Below are 17812 nucleotides of genomic sequence, written 5' to 3' on the forward strand. Positions count from 1 at the left end.
ATTTTGGCAGCCAGGAGATAATTTACATCTGGTATGGTTGTGTCTCCTCCCATTTTCTACTTCATATATATAATAGCAATAATGATTGGAGAAAAAAGGAGTAATGGGTTTGTTTGTTTTACACGTTGTCGATGCGGGTCTCTATCCAGCCCTTTGAATGCCTCGAGTTCGCCTCAATGCCCCTCTCAATGTTGCTGAAGTGATCTCCCACACGCACACCTTTCCAATCTGAAGAGCCCTGTGTCATGCGATTTCTTTCAAATGAGGGTTTTTCGCTTTTTTTTCCTCTTATGTCTCATTGGCATCACAATTACGACACCTTCCATCATAATTGCGATGGCATCGAGCTAAAATTGAAAGAAAAAAAGCCAAAAACACATTACCTTTTCTTGCCATCACAAATTAACATCGCAAATTGACCCCTAATGTATTAGTGGCAGAAATTGTCCTACAAGGTCAAAAGCACCAAAAACTGAAGCCAACAAAGGAAAAGAAAAGATTGATGTCGAAAAAATAAGAGGACAAATGAATAAGACTTGGAAATAGAAAGATGAGTGTAACACATCAAGTGAAGGGATTACTTCACCCAATGGGTCAAGTGATCACACTTCATCAAACTAAATATGAATAGATGCATGAGGCTGATATACAAAGTTATATCATACACCAATCCCAAGACAAAGAAGTACTGAAAAGAAGAAATCAGCATAAGAAAAGATGCCTTGTCATAATATGAAGATTCTTACAAACTGTCGAGTTGTTCTCAGAGGCTGAGTAAAACTCTAAGTGGGTACCAAGTTCCTAACAACAGCCGAGTTGATGACTGATGCCCAGTTGAGTGACTCTAATGGAAGTTGAGTGAAGGGGAAATGTAGTGCAAGCCAAGTAATGTTAAAAATCCTTTAGAAGCCGACTAGATAGTTGAGCATTTAATGTGATGGAAATAGGGTATGTTATCATGATTTTAATCCTTTTTCTTCATCATGAACAAGAACCAAAGAAGAGAAAGAGAGTGGAGTGACTTCATAGTAAAGAATCCAGTATTCCAAGCAGATTTCGACCTTGTACACCACATTTTTATCGATCTTGAGGTATTTTTGTTTGTGCCGAGCTATGTAGTTTCATATTTCTTTGTAAAGGAAACCCTAGTTTGCACAAATCGCTTCGAGTGCTAAGAAAACCCATGACAAAGAGTTGTTTGAGGTCCAACTAGTATCTAATGAGGTTAAGCAGCCTGATTTTCGTCCCATCCCTGAAGTTGCATATAAGAACGATCCCATCGGAGCTCTTTCCCACATACCCCCAAAATTTTTAATGGTTCAAGATGTAAGGAGATGCTATAACTGCAAGATAGGAGCCATAGGAGATATGGAAATAACAAAAGCCTATCAGAAGTTGTGTGTTGATGGAGTTTTGAAGGATGAATATAAAATTGCTAAGAGGAAGGGTTTAACATGAGCTTTGGGTTTTCCCACCATATTTAAGATAGAATGGATTAGACTTGTGTTAAGGAGAATTCATGATGGTAGTCTATGGTTAGAAGATGTTCCCATAAAGATCACGAAAAGAATCATTCATAGGATAATTGGATATCCTACCCTAGATCGGTACAAGACCTTGAGAAGTGAGGCCAAGGAGGTTATTGAGAAAAATACAGGTGCCAAGTGGAATAAAAGAGAAATGAAAATTGAAACCATTCAAGATCCTCTCATTGAATTTTCTATTAGAGTTATTTCCCATAAATTCTATCAATCCAGTAGACTCAACACTGTGCCTTGTATTGTAGTAGATGTAGGCTACAAATTGTTGAAAAAGGATCATACTTATGATCTTGCAGAGCTGTAACTACAATGAGAAGGACAAAGGGTGCCTAATGAAAATTTGGTGCAATTTTGGTTTGTATATTCTTCTATGTTCAGAATTAATTTCCTTCTTTTGGCAAAGTTGTATGGAGAAATGATAGAACTATCATAGCTCAAATTAATGAATATATAGAACAAATGAGAGACAATTTTGACACACTGATGACAAGTTATTTTGAAGATTTTAAGAAATCAATGAAGCAAAGACTCAGGATTCTAGCTTCTTTAATGGAGAAAAATGTAAATGATTTTTGGTTTCTTGTAGATATTGACTATACCTATGTACAAGCTATCATACCAAGAGTGAGATGGTTAAGGCCTCTTGATTATGAGATCAACATAGATGAAGCATCTACAACAATAACTGCATTATTGGCAGAAGAGACAGACAAGAGTGCCCCACACTTTGGCACTTTTGATTTGGTAAGGTCAAAGGTGGATATGGAGTTAAAGACTGCCTCCACACTCAAGAAAAAGGATAAATTGGTTAAAAAGCTAAAGGTAAAACTTGGTGAAGGCACAACACAAGGGGATGAAGAAGATGAAGAAGTAGAAGGAGATGAAGAAGAGCAAGAGCAAGGACCACCTGCATTAACCCAAGGCATGGGTGAAGATGTTGAAGAAGAGGAAAGTGTAGAGAAGGATGCACCCAAGGCTGAGCCCAAGAAAAGGAAATCAAAGAAGCAACCAGTTGCATAGGTTGAGGCAAATAAAACTGTGACAAAACCTAGCCCAGTAAAGCCAACTACAAGGGAAAATACAAGGGGAACAACCAAAGCAGAAAAGGAACAATAAAAGAAGAAGGCAATAGAGCAAGGTGGGTCTGCAAAGTAGAAGGGAAGAAAGTTTATTTCACCACAGGAGTCAGAGGAAGAAGAAATAGAATCTGATGAAGAACAATTTAGAATCATAAGACGCTCCACTTCATCCAGATTGGAAAGCATTTGTAATGATATTAGAGATAATGCAAATTTGTCTAGTCTTAAGACCATAAAGTTCAATAAGTTGTCTATAAAACAACAAAACACAGTTGAGGAGTCCATCTACACTATGATGGCAAAGTTCAAGACAACTCCACTTGAACTTGATGACTCAATACCCAAGGAGCTAAGCACATTAATTGAGAATAAGTGGCATTACTTCCTCAAAATGGAAAAGGAAATAAGAGAGTCAACTTTGGCTCATGTAATGCCAGACCTTACAAAAGGTCAAATTAGTAAGGCAAGCAAGAAATATGCAAGCAAATTTGTACCTAAATATTGAGCCTTCAGTATCCTACAAAATCAAATTGAAGATGTTGTCAAAAAGTCAACACAATTATGGAAGGTAATCTATGGATTGACTATAAGAAAGGAGGGAGAAGAGGACCCTTTTGAAGGGAGAAATGAAGAAGAAGATATTGATGAAAGTGAAAAAGAGGAAGATGTGGAGAAAGATGCCCAAGAAGGTGAATAGGCAACAGTTGAGGAGCAGCAACAAGAACAGAGTGTCCAAGACACCCAATTGCCATCACCTAGTCCTCCACATATTGCAACTAAACCTATAGAATCTATAAAAATAAAGGATGTTCCTAACACTTGTTGTCAGAAAATCAATCCACTCGCTACAGAGGATCTAAAGAAGATTCTTCACCAAACAACATTGCAATCACAGTTGTGCACTAGCCCTATTTTGGTGAGTGTAGATGAATTGCAGAAGGTAGTAGCTAAAATTATCAAGGAAAAAGTGAATCCACAACAACCACCTTCACAACTTCCTATAGCTACTAGTACTCAACCTAAAGAGCACAAAGTCAAAGATACAACTGCTAAGATTGACGCTTTAGTAAGTACACCTACAGGGGAGATACCTAAAGAGCAAACAAGACAAAAAGATACCTCTATATCTACAATAAAAACACAAGATGCATTGCCTAAGATAATTGTCATTGATAAAGGCAGAAAAGAATAGGATAAGGAAGGGGAGAGCCCTAAGGAGAAGGAGCAGCAGGCAATTCAAATGTTGGCCAACTTGCCTAGAATAGGGACTCCCACTAAAACTTCATAGCAGTCAAGCTCTGCAATACCATTACAGATATCTATACCGAGCTCATGTTCTACCAAGGTTGTGAGGATACTTCACTATGGAGACCCTACTCTTGATGAATAAATAGTCATTCCCAGGTATGACTTTGACACCATGACCATTACCCAAATGATTGAAGTGCAAGAGACACTTGAAAGGAAGAAGAACCAAGAGGTACTTAGGAATAAGTACAAACAGAGGCAAGCATTAGTAGAAATTAAGGATATATTTCTAGATGCTTTCAATTTACAGGTACCTAATGAAACAGAGCCCAGAATGGAGCAACTAGCCAATATAATGGACCAAGTACAAAGTGAAGACCAAGAGACCAATGTAAAACTAATGGAATGGTCTGAAAAGAAATTTCAAGGGAAAGTAAACAAAAAAATTTCAAAACAACAAAATTGCAAATGAAATAGCACTATCACAAGTTCAACTAGCCAAGAAAATTGAGAAGGTCAAACAGGTACTTGAGAATATATTCTCATTGTACAAAAAGTTGTCTGACTTCTCATATTTCACACAAGAGACTAGCCAGAGGATAATGAGCTTGGAGAGGAATCTGAATATTTCAAGCATGTAGCTACCTAAGGATCTAGCTCAAAGTGAGAAGCATTTTGCTCAAGTGCTTCGTACTCAGAAGGAATTATCTTAATTGCAACAACATAGAGCACCATCAAAGCCAAATTGCTACAGCTTCAATCTTCCATCACCCCACACTTAGAAATCCTCCATCAGGAGCAAGCCTATGCAGAAAATGTTCTAAAGAAAGACCCTAATTTGTCTACTTTAAATGGTCTTATTCATCTTGCTGCAAAGATTGCCATCTAGCAAAAATCTCTTGAAATTGCTTTGAGTAATTGGGATGCTTCTCTCAGGATGATTATGGAGGTAAATAGTACATTTTTGGCAAAATATGGTCTTAACCCTTAGAACCCTTTGACATAAGTGTCAGAAAGGGGGACATAAAGAGAATGGGGGAGATGAGATAAAGGGGGAGATATAATGTTATATCAGCATTCAACATGAGACCTTATTCAGCACACCAATTTTGGTTACCAAGATAGAATAGATAATGGCACAATCAACTCAGGGGGAGTTACAATAATTTTGCGGTATATATTGTTTCTTACAAAATTTTGATCAAGTTTTTTTTAAAACCTCTATATATATACCAAGCAGATTAGTGAATGTACTCATAAGGTCAGATAAATAATGCTTAGTTAAGTGTTTTTGACACTCATGTCAAAGAGCGGAGATTGTTAGTTTCAGAATGGTTTTGACATTTGAGTGCCAACACACTTAACCACTTTCTACATTGAAGCTGAGTGATCTTCAGGTGCCAAGCAGCCTTCAAGTGTCGAGTGAAGATCAAGTGCCTAGTGACTTCAGGTGTCGAGCATGATACAGGAGCCAAGTGATATTTAAATGTCGAGTCACAAACGATGCCGAGAAAAACAAAAATGCAATAGGACCTGAGTGAGATAGTCTTGTTACATGTGTCAAGCATTAGAAATTAGTAAGTGCCGAGTAACACAGAATGCACATATGATTTTGTAACTTCAGTAATTCAGATGTAAACCATTTTTATGGCTGACATTGAAGGATCTAAAAGAATCAAACATATAAGACCGAATCTTTTTATTTTTCCTATGCAAACTACATGCAGCCTATTAAAAAAATGAAGAAGGCATGGAACCAATAACAAAAGAGCAAGGAATGAGTGGGAAATAGAGATTCAATATGGATCGTAGATCCACACCTAACCCTAAGTCTTCGAATGTCTTTATAAGGAAGACAAAATCTCATTGTATTATGAATGGATAAAGGAGTGTATGGGGAAACTATAGTGGAGTTTAGAGTGAAGAGTAAAAAGACTTAGAGGAAGAGAGTAGCAGTTAGCCATTTAGTTGATCAGAACAAAGTAAGGGATAAGAACAAATATCAGATCTTAGAGGATCAAGATTAGAGAAAGTAGATCAAGTGCTTGTATTCAACAATCAAGGATTGTAAGCTATCAGGTTTATTATACCTAATACTCTCTAGCCATTGTATTAGAAAGGAAATCCTATGTTGATAGGTTAGCTTAACAGCTATTTTTTAGATCCTTTAAAAAGGTGATTAAATCCTTTAATAGGGTAACACTTCATGTAAAGTGTTTGTAAATCCTTTAACCAGGTAACTATTGACACAATGTAAAGCCTCTAATAGGGCAGACCATCAGAAGTGGTTAAACATTATTGCTATAGTAATTTTGTGGGTATCATCCCCACCCTAGTTTTACCTTCTTATTCCTGGAGGATTTCTGGATTACCAAAATCTCAAGTGTTATGTGGTGATGCATGTTTTTTTCTCATGATTGTTTAATGTTGATATGCATGCATGTTAATTTCAGTTATATGTTATTAAGGATTTAAAATAGGCTAAAGGCTAGTACTTCTAATTCACCCCCCCATCAGAAGCATTCTTCCCATTAAGACATTCCAACAGATTTGTGGCTGTCATCCCCACCTCAGTTTTACCTTCTCCTTGGAGGGTTTCTAGGTAACCAAATATCTTGTATCATACATGTCTTGAATATTTTACTTTCTTGCTATGGATGTATATGATTAAATTAGTATGTTAGTTTATATGCATAGATTGTGAGATGGATGTGTGGTGAATAGTTTTAGAGGTTGAAAGTTTTAAGTGCTCATTCACACCACCCCCGCCCAACCCCCCCGTCCCCCCCCCCCCCCCCCCCCCCCCCCCCCACCCTCAAAGTTTACTTCCCTATTGTATTTCCACAAAAATACTACTTTGAGTTAATGGGCAATATGTGTGTGTGTGTGTCCATATATATATATATATATATATATATGTATATATATATATGTATATATATATATATATGTATATATAAATATATGTATATGTATATATATGTGTATGTATATGTATATATATATGTATATACATATATATGTATATGTATATATGTATATACATATATATATATATGTATATACATATATATACATATACATATATATGTATATGTATATATATATGTATACATATACATATACATATATATATATACATATACATATATATGTATATGTATATATATGTATATACATATACATATATATGTATATACATATATATATACATATACATATATATACATATACATATATATGTATATACATATATATATACATATATATGTATATATATATGTATATGAATATATATATACATATATATGTATATGTATATATATGTATATGTATATGTATATGTATATGTATATGTATATATATATATATGTATATGTATATGTATATGTATATATATATGTATATATATATATATATATGTATGTATGTATGTATGTGTGTAGGGGAAATATAATGCCCATTAACTTTGCCCATTTTTCTTGGTCTATATGTGTATAAACCTACCTACATACATACATACATACATACATATACACACATGCACATACATACACACACACACACATACAAATATATAAACATACATATATACATGCATGCATACATACACATATCCATCCATTCATTCATACATACATACATACATACACCTACATCCTTTGCATGGTTTAGAGGTAATGTCATTGTCATAGAGGCTTCTGCAAGGGAATGAGACTCATGATTATCACATTACACAAAGCAAATGGGGAATGATCAATGTTGTGTTTTCTTTTTGTTTTTACTTATTTTATGCAATCCTCCACATGGCCTATAGTAAAATATGTATTGCATCTACATTTTCTTTACCATTACAAAAAATAAATTAGATACTTCATTTCCTCGCAGGGAGAGTGTGCCAATACATGCATGGTTACATCCTTGGATTCCATTATTGGACCAGCATATGTGATAAGAGCATTTTATGCTCCAAATTATACCATATTTTAGCCTTCATATAAGCCTTCACACTCATTTGAATCCCCATTTTATACTCCATTTTTCTCCTTATATGTTTCATATGATTTAATATTTATGAGTAATATTTAATCTAGTTATTAGATAGAATATGTGAATAAATAATATATGATTGTATTTATATAACATTTTGATTATGAGCTATGACTCTCCCTATCACCTACAAATCTTCCTATCACTAATTCAAGCTCCATCAACTTTGAAATTTCTTGTGATTACTTTTGAGGAAGACTGAAAACTTTACTTTGTATTATCTATTATTTCTTTTCGGCATAAAGATGTAGCTATTGTAGATAACATCCACTCTGTACGAACATGTGGAGCAGATAGTGAAGATTGGTGGAGGATGCATTTTCCAACTGCATAGTTTTTCTTCTATTATGAAAACATATTAGTACAATACTTATTCCATTTGTGTGGAATAATAATGGGGAAACATTCTCTCCCAATGAAACCGTCACCTTCCCTATTTCTTAAAAGTTATAATATATTTCTTTCTACTCTATGGACATAAATGAATGCATTATAAACCATTCTATTATTTAGATTGATGGTTGTACATGCAAACAATGTATATGGTTGGTGTGAGGAATTGAGATAGCAAATATTGTAGTTGGGATTCATTTCAAGTATAATGTGAACAACAAACTAAACAACCCAATTATGTTGGAACAAATTGCCTATTCTTTGTAAATTGTAGATTTCTATTAGATTTATTATGTAATCACCATTATTAATATTGTGTATATATAAGCAGCCCAATGGAGATTGAATTGTACTATTATTCCTTTGTTAAATCTAAAGAATGAAATAATACTTTTTCTCATTTATCCAACATAGAAAGAAACAATCCATTCACTCACCTTGCACACAAGAGAAAGGGCCCACTCTTGGAATGTTTGGTGAGGTTGTCAATATTATAAATTATTTTATATTGCATGCTTGATGATTTTTGTAGCTTAAGTTTGGTGTTTTTGATTTTCTATAGAGTAAGATTTCATTTTAAAGTAATAGTTAGTTTATATTAATACATCTGCAATTTGATTAATATCATAGCTAGGTAAGCCAAATTATTAATAATGTCTATCATATTCTAATTGTGCTATTATATTTTCATTAAGGGATGAATTAATATATCCATATCAGATTTATATTAGTAAATTATTATATTAGATTAGCTAAATACATGGTGTTAGTTTTATTTATTCTAGATTACTTTTAATTGGATTTTTGCATTTTTTTATTATCATTGTTTTTAGTGTTTATATTTTTTTATAATGTTCCTCTCGCTAGGAAGTGACAATTCATGTCAATGGAATTCATTTGGTTTTTCATAGATTTACATCATGTGTTCTAGTTGCATTAATAATCCCTCATCTCACAACTATCACTCCTTGATAGCATATTACTCAAACAACTTTTACACTGTGCTCTCACATTGACACTTATAGACCAGTCGAAGTTCATCATAATTGTTAATTCTTTTTTATTATTTGCCCCAGTGTTGGCCTATTAGTTTGGAGCCTATTTATCAAACCATCCATTATAAATTAGGGAATGTTCTTCATGCTTGACATTCAAGTGATGCATATGCATATGCAATTTTATCACTTTGGAAAATTGTATTTGATCTTGCTAGCTATGAATAGCTGATTGTTCCTTTTATTATACCTAATTTGATGATAATTCTACAAGAATTTTAATCAACCCAATTAATCAACAACTAGACCCATTTAACTAGGTTATGGCTTGTATATATATGTATATTTAAACTAGGTTATGGCTTCTACAAGGGAATGAGCCTCTTGATTACGGCATTTACACAGAGGTAGAATTTGTTTCTTCAACTCCATACACTCAACTCTTAACTAAAGTTATTCATCTAGTAGTGAAAATAGCTGCTACAATTTCTAGAGAGCCAAGGAACCTTGAACCTGTGCTACATTTTATGGAGACATAGGAGAAGTTACTCTCGTCTTTAGTACTTTATTACATTTTGGATCATATAGCGATGCTCAAATTAACAACAATAGTAGATACTTGGGATCCTTACAGGGAGAGCATGCTAATACATGCATAGTTACATCCTCAGCTTCCATTGTTGGGCCACCATATGGAGTCAGGTTTATATCTAATCATTCATTAGAAATTGGGGAAGGTGCTTCATGTCTGGTATTCAAGTGATGCATCTGCATATGCAATTTTATCACGTTACAAAACTATTAATGATCCTGCTAGCTAGGAACAAATGATTGGCCATTTTATTGTATGTAATATGATGACAATTTTATAGGAATTTGTAATCAACCGATCTAATCATTAACTAGACCAATTTAACTAGGTTATGGCTCGAGCTATAAGGAAACTTAGGTCTGAAAACAACTTCCTACACTAATCTCTTAAGGGGAGTATTGTGAAAATTCCTATTATATCCTTTCAATTTTAGATTCTATATTATGTAAACACTAATATTGCAGTGAACCATGAATACAAAGAATAGATAGAGAAATAAAATACATAAACAAAAAGATATGTTGGTGGGGAAAAACCTTTTGGTAAAACAACCCCACCCCTCCAAAACCTGCACAATGTATTATCTTCAACACAAAGGTTACAACACACTTGCAATGCAAGTTCTTTTAGGACGCAAAAGATTAATTCAAAAGAAACATATCATAGCAAGAATACACATTCACTCTCTCATATTTGCAACCCTAAAATGCTTATATCATCACTTTTAATGTTTAGGGAAACTTCTAAAGAATAACCATATTAGGGTTTTACCATTCTTAGAAAAAGTAGAAACACTCATCGAGTGTACAATACTCAATGATCAATTTTCACATGTCTTCATGTCTTTAGCCATCATCAAATCTTCCAAAGATAGCTCTTACACATCATAGGAATCCATCATAAGCATTTCAACCATGATCTCCTTAGACACACTTCAAGATGACAACACATGCAAATGGAGTGACACATCAACATGCTGACTAGACATTTATGCTCACACTTAATTATATTATTTGAAAAATTAAATTTAAAAAACAAATAATAAGATTAGGAATCATCCAATGTTGAGACACATTATTCCTAACACGTGCATGGGTTATTCCCATTTATCATATGGTTGCAATGTTGGAGATAACATTTTTTTATTTGTGTAGTATATGGAGGAAGAGTAGCGGTGTTGGTAAACATGAAAATTTAATAATATGAAGTCGCCTTGAGGAACTTGTGTATGCTCTTGGCAAACATGTCATCTTTTTAAAGGAGAATTCGAGTACTAGATAGATTCACTAAAATGAGTTTTGAAGGATCATCAAGATGTGCTCTCTATGAAAGAGAATTTAAAATTGCTAAACATTTTTTTAATGTTCATTTGCTAAAGAATGTTGGTACTGGTTATGTAAGAAATTAAACTACAATTCTACATTTTCTTAGAAATCTTTTAAACTTTTTAAGTTGATAGCACAAATATGGAAGCTCTAATGTTTATAATAATCTCTAAAAAATATCCCTATCTACTCCTCTATGGGAAATATTAAAAGAAATGAATAAAATAATTTTTGTAACATAAAGATGGAACTATCATATTTATTTTATAAATTAGAGGTGTACATAAGTGAGTTAGCCAATAATAATCTCATAAATTCATATAAAGAGGAATGATCCTTTTCATATTGGAATGCAAAAATGTGGAAAAACTAGTTTAATCTAAACAAACCTCCAATGGTTTATACTAAAACAAACAAAATTGTTGGCAAACAATGTAAATGAGAACCTCCTCTTGTAAGATGGTCAAAATTAAAATTTGATGGGGCTTCTAGAGATAATCTAGGATAAGCAAGCCTAGGACGTAGAATTTATTCAAATAAGGAACTATATCTAATTAAATGTCTCTAACCCTTAAGACTAATGTCTAATAATCTAGTAGAATTACAAGCCCTTATATAAGGCTTGAGACTTAGTCAAGATATGAAAATTAAGAAACTAATTTAAAAGGGTGATTCGCAAATTATTTTAAATGTGTTAAGAAAAAAAGAAAACCCATGATTGGATCCTAAATTCTAAGCTTGAGTATGCCTTAGATATAGTCAATTATTTCAATGAAATAATCTTCAAACAATCATAGATTACTATTTAATAAAGAAGCACATAACCTCGCCAATAAAGCAATAGATGGAGAAGAGATACTAATAAGATAAAATCGATAAGCTAACCATTAGAAAGACTATTACACTTAGATGGTCATAATAGTAGAGTGACCAAATTTATTTGGAAATAATCTATTAAAAATTAAATATAGATGTTCTAAAAGAATAAAAAATAAAAATGAAATAAAATATAAATATGAATAATCAAAATAACTATCTAAAGCACATTTTGATTGTATGATAGATTACAAAATATTGACTTGCATTTGATAATGTATTAATCATGTTTTTAAGAACTTGGTCCTAACTTTTTTTTTGAACTCTTAAAGGTAGTTCAATAATGATGTCAAAAAATGTTGAACCATAAATATGGAAGTTAAAAAGGTTGGCATCAAATGATTGATTCGGTTAAGTTGTAAAATTCATCCCTTATCTTATATATCTTACAAAAAAGGATATCAAATTTCAGTTTAACTATTGGGCCTGATGGCCTTTTACCTATAAAAAAAAAATATTTTGAACAATATTTTCAAATAATAAATGTTAGATTATAAATATTATTGAAGAAGTTTTCAATTAAGGATATAGTAGGGTTTTTACAAGGTACCAGAAACCTTAAAAGTCTTACAAAAAAAATTGAAAATAATAGTCCCAAAATGACACAATGTCCATTACTAAAAACATGCCCATAGTCGAAGGTAGTACATTAGGTAACTTAGAAATTAAGACAATGTGTATATCCTTTTTTTTTTGTATTTGCATCTATGTATGTTTGTGTCTATACATGTATCTTTGTGTGTGCATGTAAAGTATCTTCACAAAGCTATTGTTACATTTTTAACCTTTCAATGAAGGTTCATATCCATTTAAAGGAATTTTACTCATCTTTGAACACATACGCTTCTTAATTTTTTTCATTCAAATTAGAAAATCTAATCTCCCACATTCTAAACAATATATAATGAGTTTAATACTTAACCAAATTTACAATGTGCATATTGAAAGTAATTATATATTTCAAATATGTAAAGCATATTTAAACGAATAGGCCCTCTTCATGTAGAATTTTCTTTTCTTCTCATACAATTCATTTATTTTCTCTTATTTTGATTTTTTCAAATAGAAAACCATATGATTACAAGTATAGTATGTTAATTTTCTAACTATGATTTTATTAATTAAATTAAATTTTTCATTTTTATAAATTATTTAGCCAATATGATATTTGAGGGAGAATATAATTTTTTGGTTGTTAGTTTTTGTAATGTTATTTTTCTATTTCTATTATTAAATTTTTTATAATAGATTTATTCAGTGAAGACTTTTTTTAATGTAATATTTAATTGTATATGATAAAATGATGATAAATATATAATATTTACTTGCATTTCCTTGAGCAAGATTAGAGTTTTTCTTAACTCCATTCCTTTCTACTAGTGCACAATTGAACATATAGAAAAAATGTATAAACTTTACTAATTAATTAAAAGTGTTAGACTTGACCTTTTACCAATAAAATAAATAAAAATATTTCTAACTCTATTTAAAAGAAATTTAAATGTTATTTGATTTAAATAAAAAATTATTTAAAATGTAGTTATATAATGAGACTATTTAAAAATAATTTTATCAAGCACTTATTGGCTCATCGTTGCAAGCATAAAGGCATGTAATTGGTAGTTTAGCCCATCATATATTTAGTTAATTTTCTCGTATTATAAATTTATATATAAAAATACCTTAAAATAACTACTCTTTGTATAACTTGCTCTTGATTTTAAGAAACATGCTCCTCATTCAGTTTAAATTTTATCATTCATTCATTCCCAATTTTTATCATTCATTCATTCCCACCAAAGATTAAACCAAAATATTCTAGCCCATTAACCATTTTAGCCCTCATTATAATAGTCTTGTTCTTACTTATTTGCATTTGCTAGTTATGTCAATATGAAAACATATTCATTTAGTTCATCTTTACTCTTATCAATGTGAATTTAATACATAATTCAAATGTTTAAAATGACCACCTCTTCTTTAGCATAACATGTTTATTTACCACGTATTTTTATAACATGCTAATATTATTTTTAATTTAATATAATTTACTATACATTAGCTACTTTTAAATTAAACAACTAAAACTAGCTAAAAAATAATAGACACTTTCATTTCTACTAGATTATTATTACTTGTCCTAATTGTAAAAATGTATGTATACCTCCAAAAGAGTTCTTAAAAATTGGTACACAATTGTATACATTTTTATTTATTTCAATATTTAAACCATTCATTTAGTATGCAAATAATTTTATGAGCATACTAAAATAAAAATCATTAAAGAATATAATATCTTTTAAAGAAATAAAATTTGATTTATATCATTAACTATGTAATTTTTTTAGTCAAACTCATTGACTCATGTTTCATGGGTAGTGGTTCACTAAACACATCTCTCATGATAATGAATGGAAAACTTAACACTCATTGAATCCAGGTGATGCTCACATATGTTGAGCATTGGGACATCTCAAGAGGTTATAGATCTAAATACTACTCCAGCTTGGGCACACTTAACTCTGAGTTTCCTACATGGTTAAACCCAGTCTTCTTGCAACCCCATTTATTAAACCTTCACCAATCATATTGCCTTATGAACCATTCATTAGAAAGCCACTGGTGCTCATCAATGGATAAGTAGGAGGTGTTTTTCACATCAAGTTTTGTGATATTGCTATCATGATTCAATTGTGTAACTTTTTGAGCCAAACTCAGTGACTCAATATTTCATGAGTGGTGGTTCACTGAACCCATCTCTCAACCCCATTTGCAAAACTTTCACCAAGTCATGTGCCTTATGAACCATTCATTAAAAATCCCTTTAAGCTTATCAATAAATAAGTAGGTGTTTTCCATAGTAAGTCAAATTGTGATATTGTTATTAGGATCCATCTATGTAATTTTTTGAATCAAACTCATTCACACATTTTTCATGAGTAGCGGTTCACTAAAGGCATCTCTCATGATAAGGAATGGAACACTTAGCACTCATTGAATCTAGGTGATGCTCACAGTGGTGAAGCATCATAACTTCCCATGAGGTCACCCATCCTAATACTACATCTCAAAGATACTTAGGGCCCGTTTAGTTATAGGAATAAGAATATGAGAATAGGAATACATATTCTAGATTTGTTATTCTAGAATAGAAAATGAGAATATGTATTCCTACCTTGTTTTGGTCAAGACAAAATAGAATTTTTTTCACTAAGAAATTTGACGACACTCTTGAACCTATGTCGCATATCTCTTTGATGTTTGGCAACAAATTCTTCGTGATGTGCACATATTAAGTGTCTCATTTTCTTTAAATAATGAAAATTTTGGATTGCTTTTTCCTACAAAAGTTTTTGTTATAATCCTTGGAGAGATAGTCCATCATTTAGTCATGACCATTGGTTTAGGTCTGATTATTTTCATGACAATTATATGTAGAATCCTGAATCACATCTTTTATAGAATTCCTACCTGAAAGACACCTAGCTTGAAAAATGATACAAAATATTTACATGGATTTTCTTTATTGATTCGCTAAATTTGGGAGTATGTCGACCACGATGCCTGAATTGTAAAATTGATTTTCAAACTTACCAGTCATCAAAACATTTGAGGTTGTTATTCATTCATAGCTGACATATACACACATAACCTTTGAGATGTCAAGTATAAGAACTAATATTTCATGAAGGAATTTTTTATTATCTCGCAATGATGTGTACTCCAAACTCCTTGTCTCACATATACCTGACTCAAAGACCTGAAAAAACTATAAGTTATGAAAAAATAAGATTGGAATAGGAATACATATTCCAATTCCATCTATTTAGGTGGAATAGAAAATGTTTATTTTTTGGCTAAAATTGAAATACATATTCCCATTCTCAATTCTGATTTGGCGCAGCTAAAAGAAAGATTTCTTTTGCATGTCTTGCTCTTCATCTTGATGATGGATCATGTAGTGTGATTTAAAATGTTGATGGTAAAAATCTTAACACAGTAGAATCCAGAAACATATCACTACAATCATAAGAATGTTATAAACACTTGCATCAAATCAACTACCTCTTTTTGTAAGAGTGAAGGCAATCCTCCCTTCATGCGCATGATGAAGTCAAGAGTGTACGTTGCAGCAAATCCCTCTTCAACCTTCACGCTGAAGCTGTGCACAACAGCAGCCACGATCGATTTCATCTGAATAAACGCGATCTCTTTACCCAGACATTTCCATAGCCCCGCGTTGAAGGCAGGAAGCTTGTATGCATTTTCTCCTACAAGTATTCCATTTTTGAACCATCTCTCTGGCTTAAACTCATTGCAGTCCACATCCCAAATGCTTTCCATCCTGCCCATTGTATATGGACTGTAGTCAACGCTCCATCCTTTGCCAACAAAGCTGCTGTCTGGTAAAATATCATCTTCGAGGGCAGTTTTTGAATTGAGGAACCCAGGCGGATACATTTGCGGGCATGAGGTATTCTCTCAGTTCTTCGTAGCTGAAGACAACCTGACCCTTTTCACTTTCTTTTCTTTTCTCTAAGATCTCCAAAATTTCTTGGCGAATTCCTTCTTCAACTGCGGAATGAGAGGAAAGCATCCAGAAGAGCCACGTCAAGGAATTAGATGACGTGTCCGCGGCTGCCAACATGAAATTATCAATCATATCTCTCAGGAATCGATCTGATTTGTCCTCGGTATCTGCTGATTTGCCAAAAGTTGCAATCAATCTAGAAAGAAGATCGTCTCTGACCGCTCCATGACTTTTCTTACTTTGAATAATAACCCTTGTAAATTCGTCCACCACACCAATTGCTTCAGGCAGGCGCCTCTCAGATCCAATATTGTAGAAGAATCTCCCAACACTTAGCTGCATGGCATCGTCCAAAGCTCGGGCAAATGGAAATCGAGACATAAAGGGATGTAGATACGCCAAAAGCTACCTTCCATAGACACTCTTTTGACGTTGCAGACATCAAACAGGACGGGCACTAGGCGATCTCTTATTTCCGAGTGCACCATCTTGAGCACAAAATTTCCGAGGCATTTGGTATTGAATTCATAGCTTGCTTCCACAGCTGTTTGTGTTAGAATATGATATTTTATGACTATACTTACCCCATACTAGCATGTGTATGGTGTGCATGTATATTTTACATTTCTATCTGACGTGTTTAATGTGGTTGAGGGAAGTAGTTGTAGTCACCTAATAGTCAGGATCTACATGATGCACCACTCTCCACTATCGCCTATTTATCTTAGATATGTACATGCACATTTATATGCTCATCTTTTATACATATTTGTAGGTACTGGACATCAAATTTTCTGAATTGTCAGGATGAGTGTGCCCTACCACAATAACTCAATGGTAAAAATGGGGAAATAATTATGTTCAAGTCCAATCCCAATCATATCCTTATTACTTGTCTTGAGATGGAGGACATGTATTTAATTGTCTACCCTTTTTAAAGCCATGAATTTATCTTTTTGTATGTTGGTTGATTTTGAGTTTTGGTCAGTTTTGCTAATGTTGCTTTATGTGGATTTGGCTATGCAATTTATTTGGTAAATGGTTTAACTATAATAATGTTCGGCTTGGTGTGTTGCATCTTTGGCGGAAAATATCACATTCTCTTCAGGAAACTATTCTTGTGAAGTTTGAGCTTGATGGGGGTATGGATCCGGTTGATCTTGCTATCTGTAATCGCCTCAA

The 17812-nt window shown here is 32.7% G+C and overlaps 1 protein-coding gene across 1 annotated transcript; it reads right to left on the reverse strand.

Moving 5' to 3' along the window:
- Positions 1 to 118: 118 nt before the first annotated feature.
- Positions 119 to 17011, reverse strand: LOC149566923 (cytochrome P450 CYP94D108-like). Its single transcript, XM_089816573.1, has 3 exons — positions 16676 to 17011; positions 16165 to 16578; positions 119 to 238 (listed from the first exon to the last, which is right to left on the reverse strand). Exons 1-3 carry the CDS (start codon positions 17009 to 17011, stop codon positions 119 to 121), a joined length of 870 nt encoding a protein of 289 aa, XP_089672699.1.
- Positions 17012 to 17812: the final 801 nt, after the last annotated feature.

The sequence above is a fragment of the Cupressus sempervirens genome, chromosome 3 (genome assembly GCF_028749045.1).
Source record: "Cupressus sempervirens isolate cs-2001-9-10 chromosome 3, ASM2874904v1, whole genome shotgun sequence".
NCBI classification, from domain to species: domain Eukaryota; kingdom Viridiplantae; phylum Streptophyta; class Pinopsida; order Cupressales; family Cupressaceae; genus Cupressus; species Cupressus sempervirens.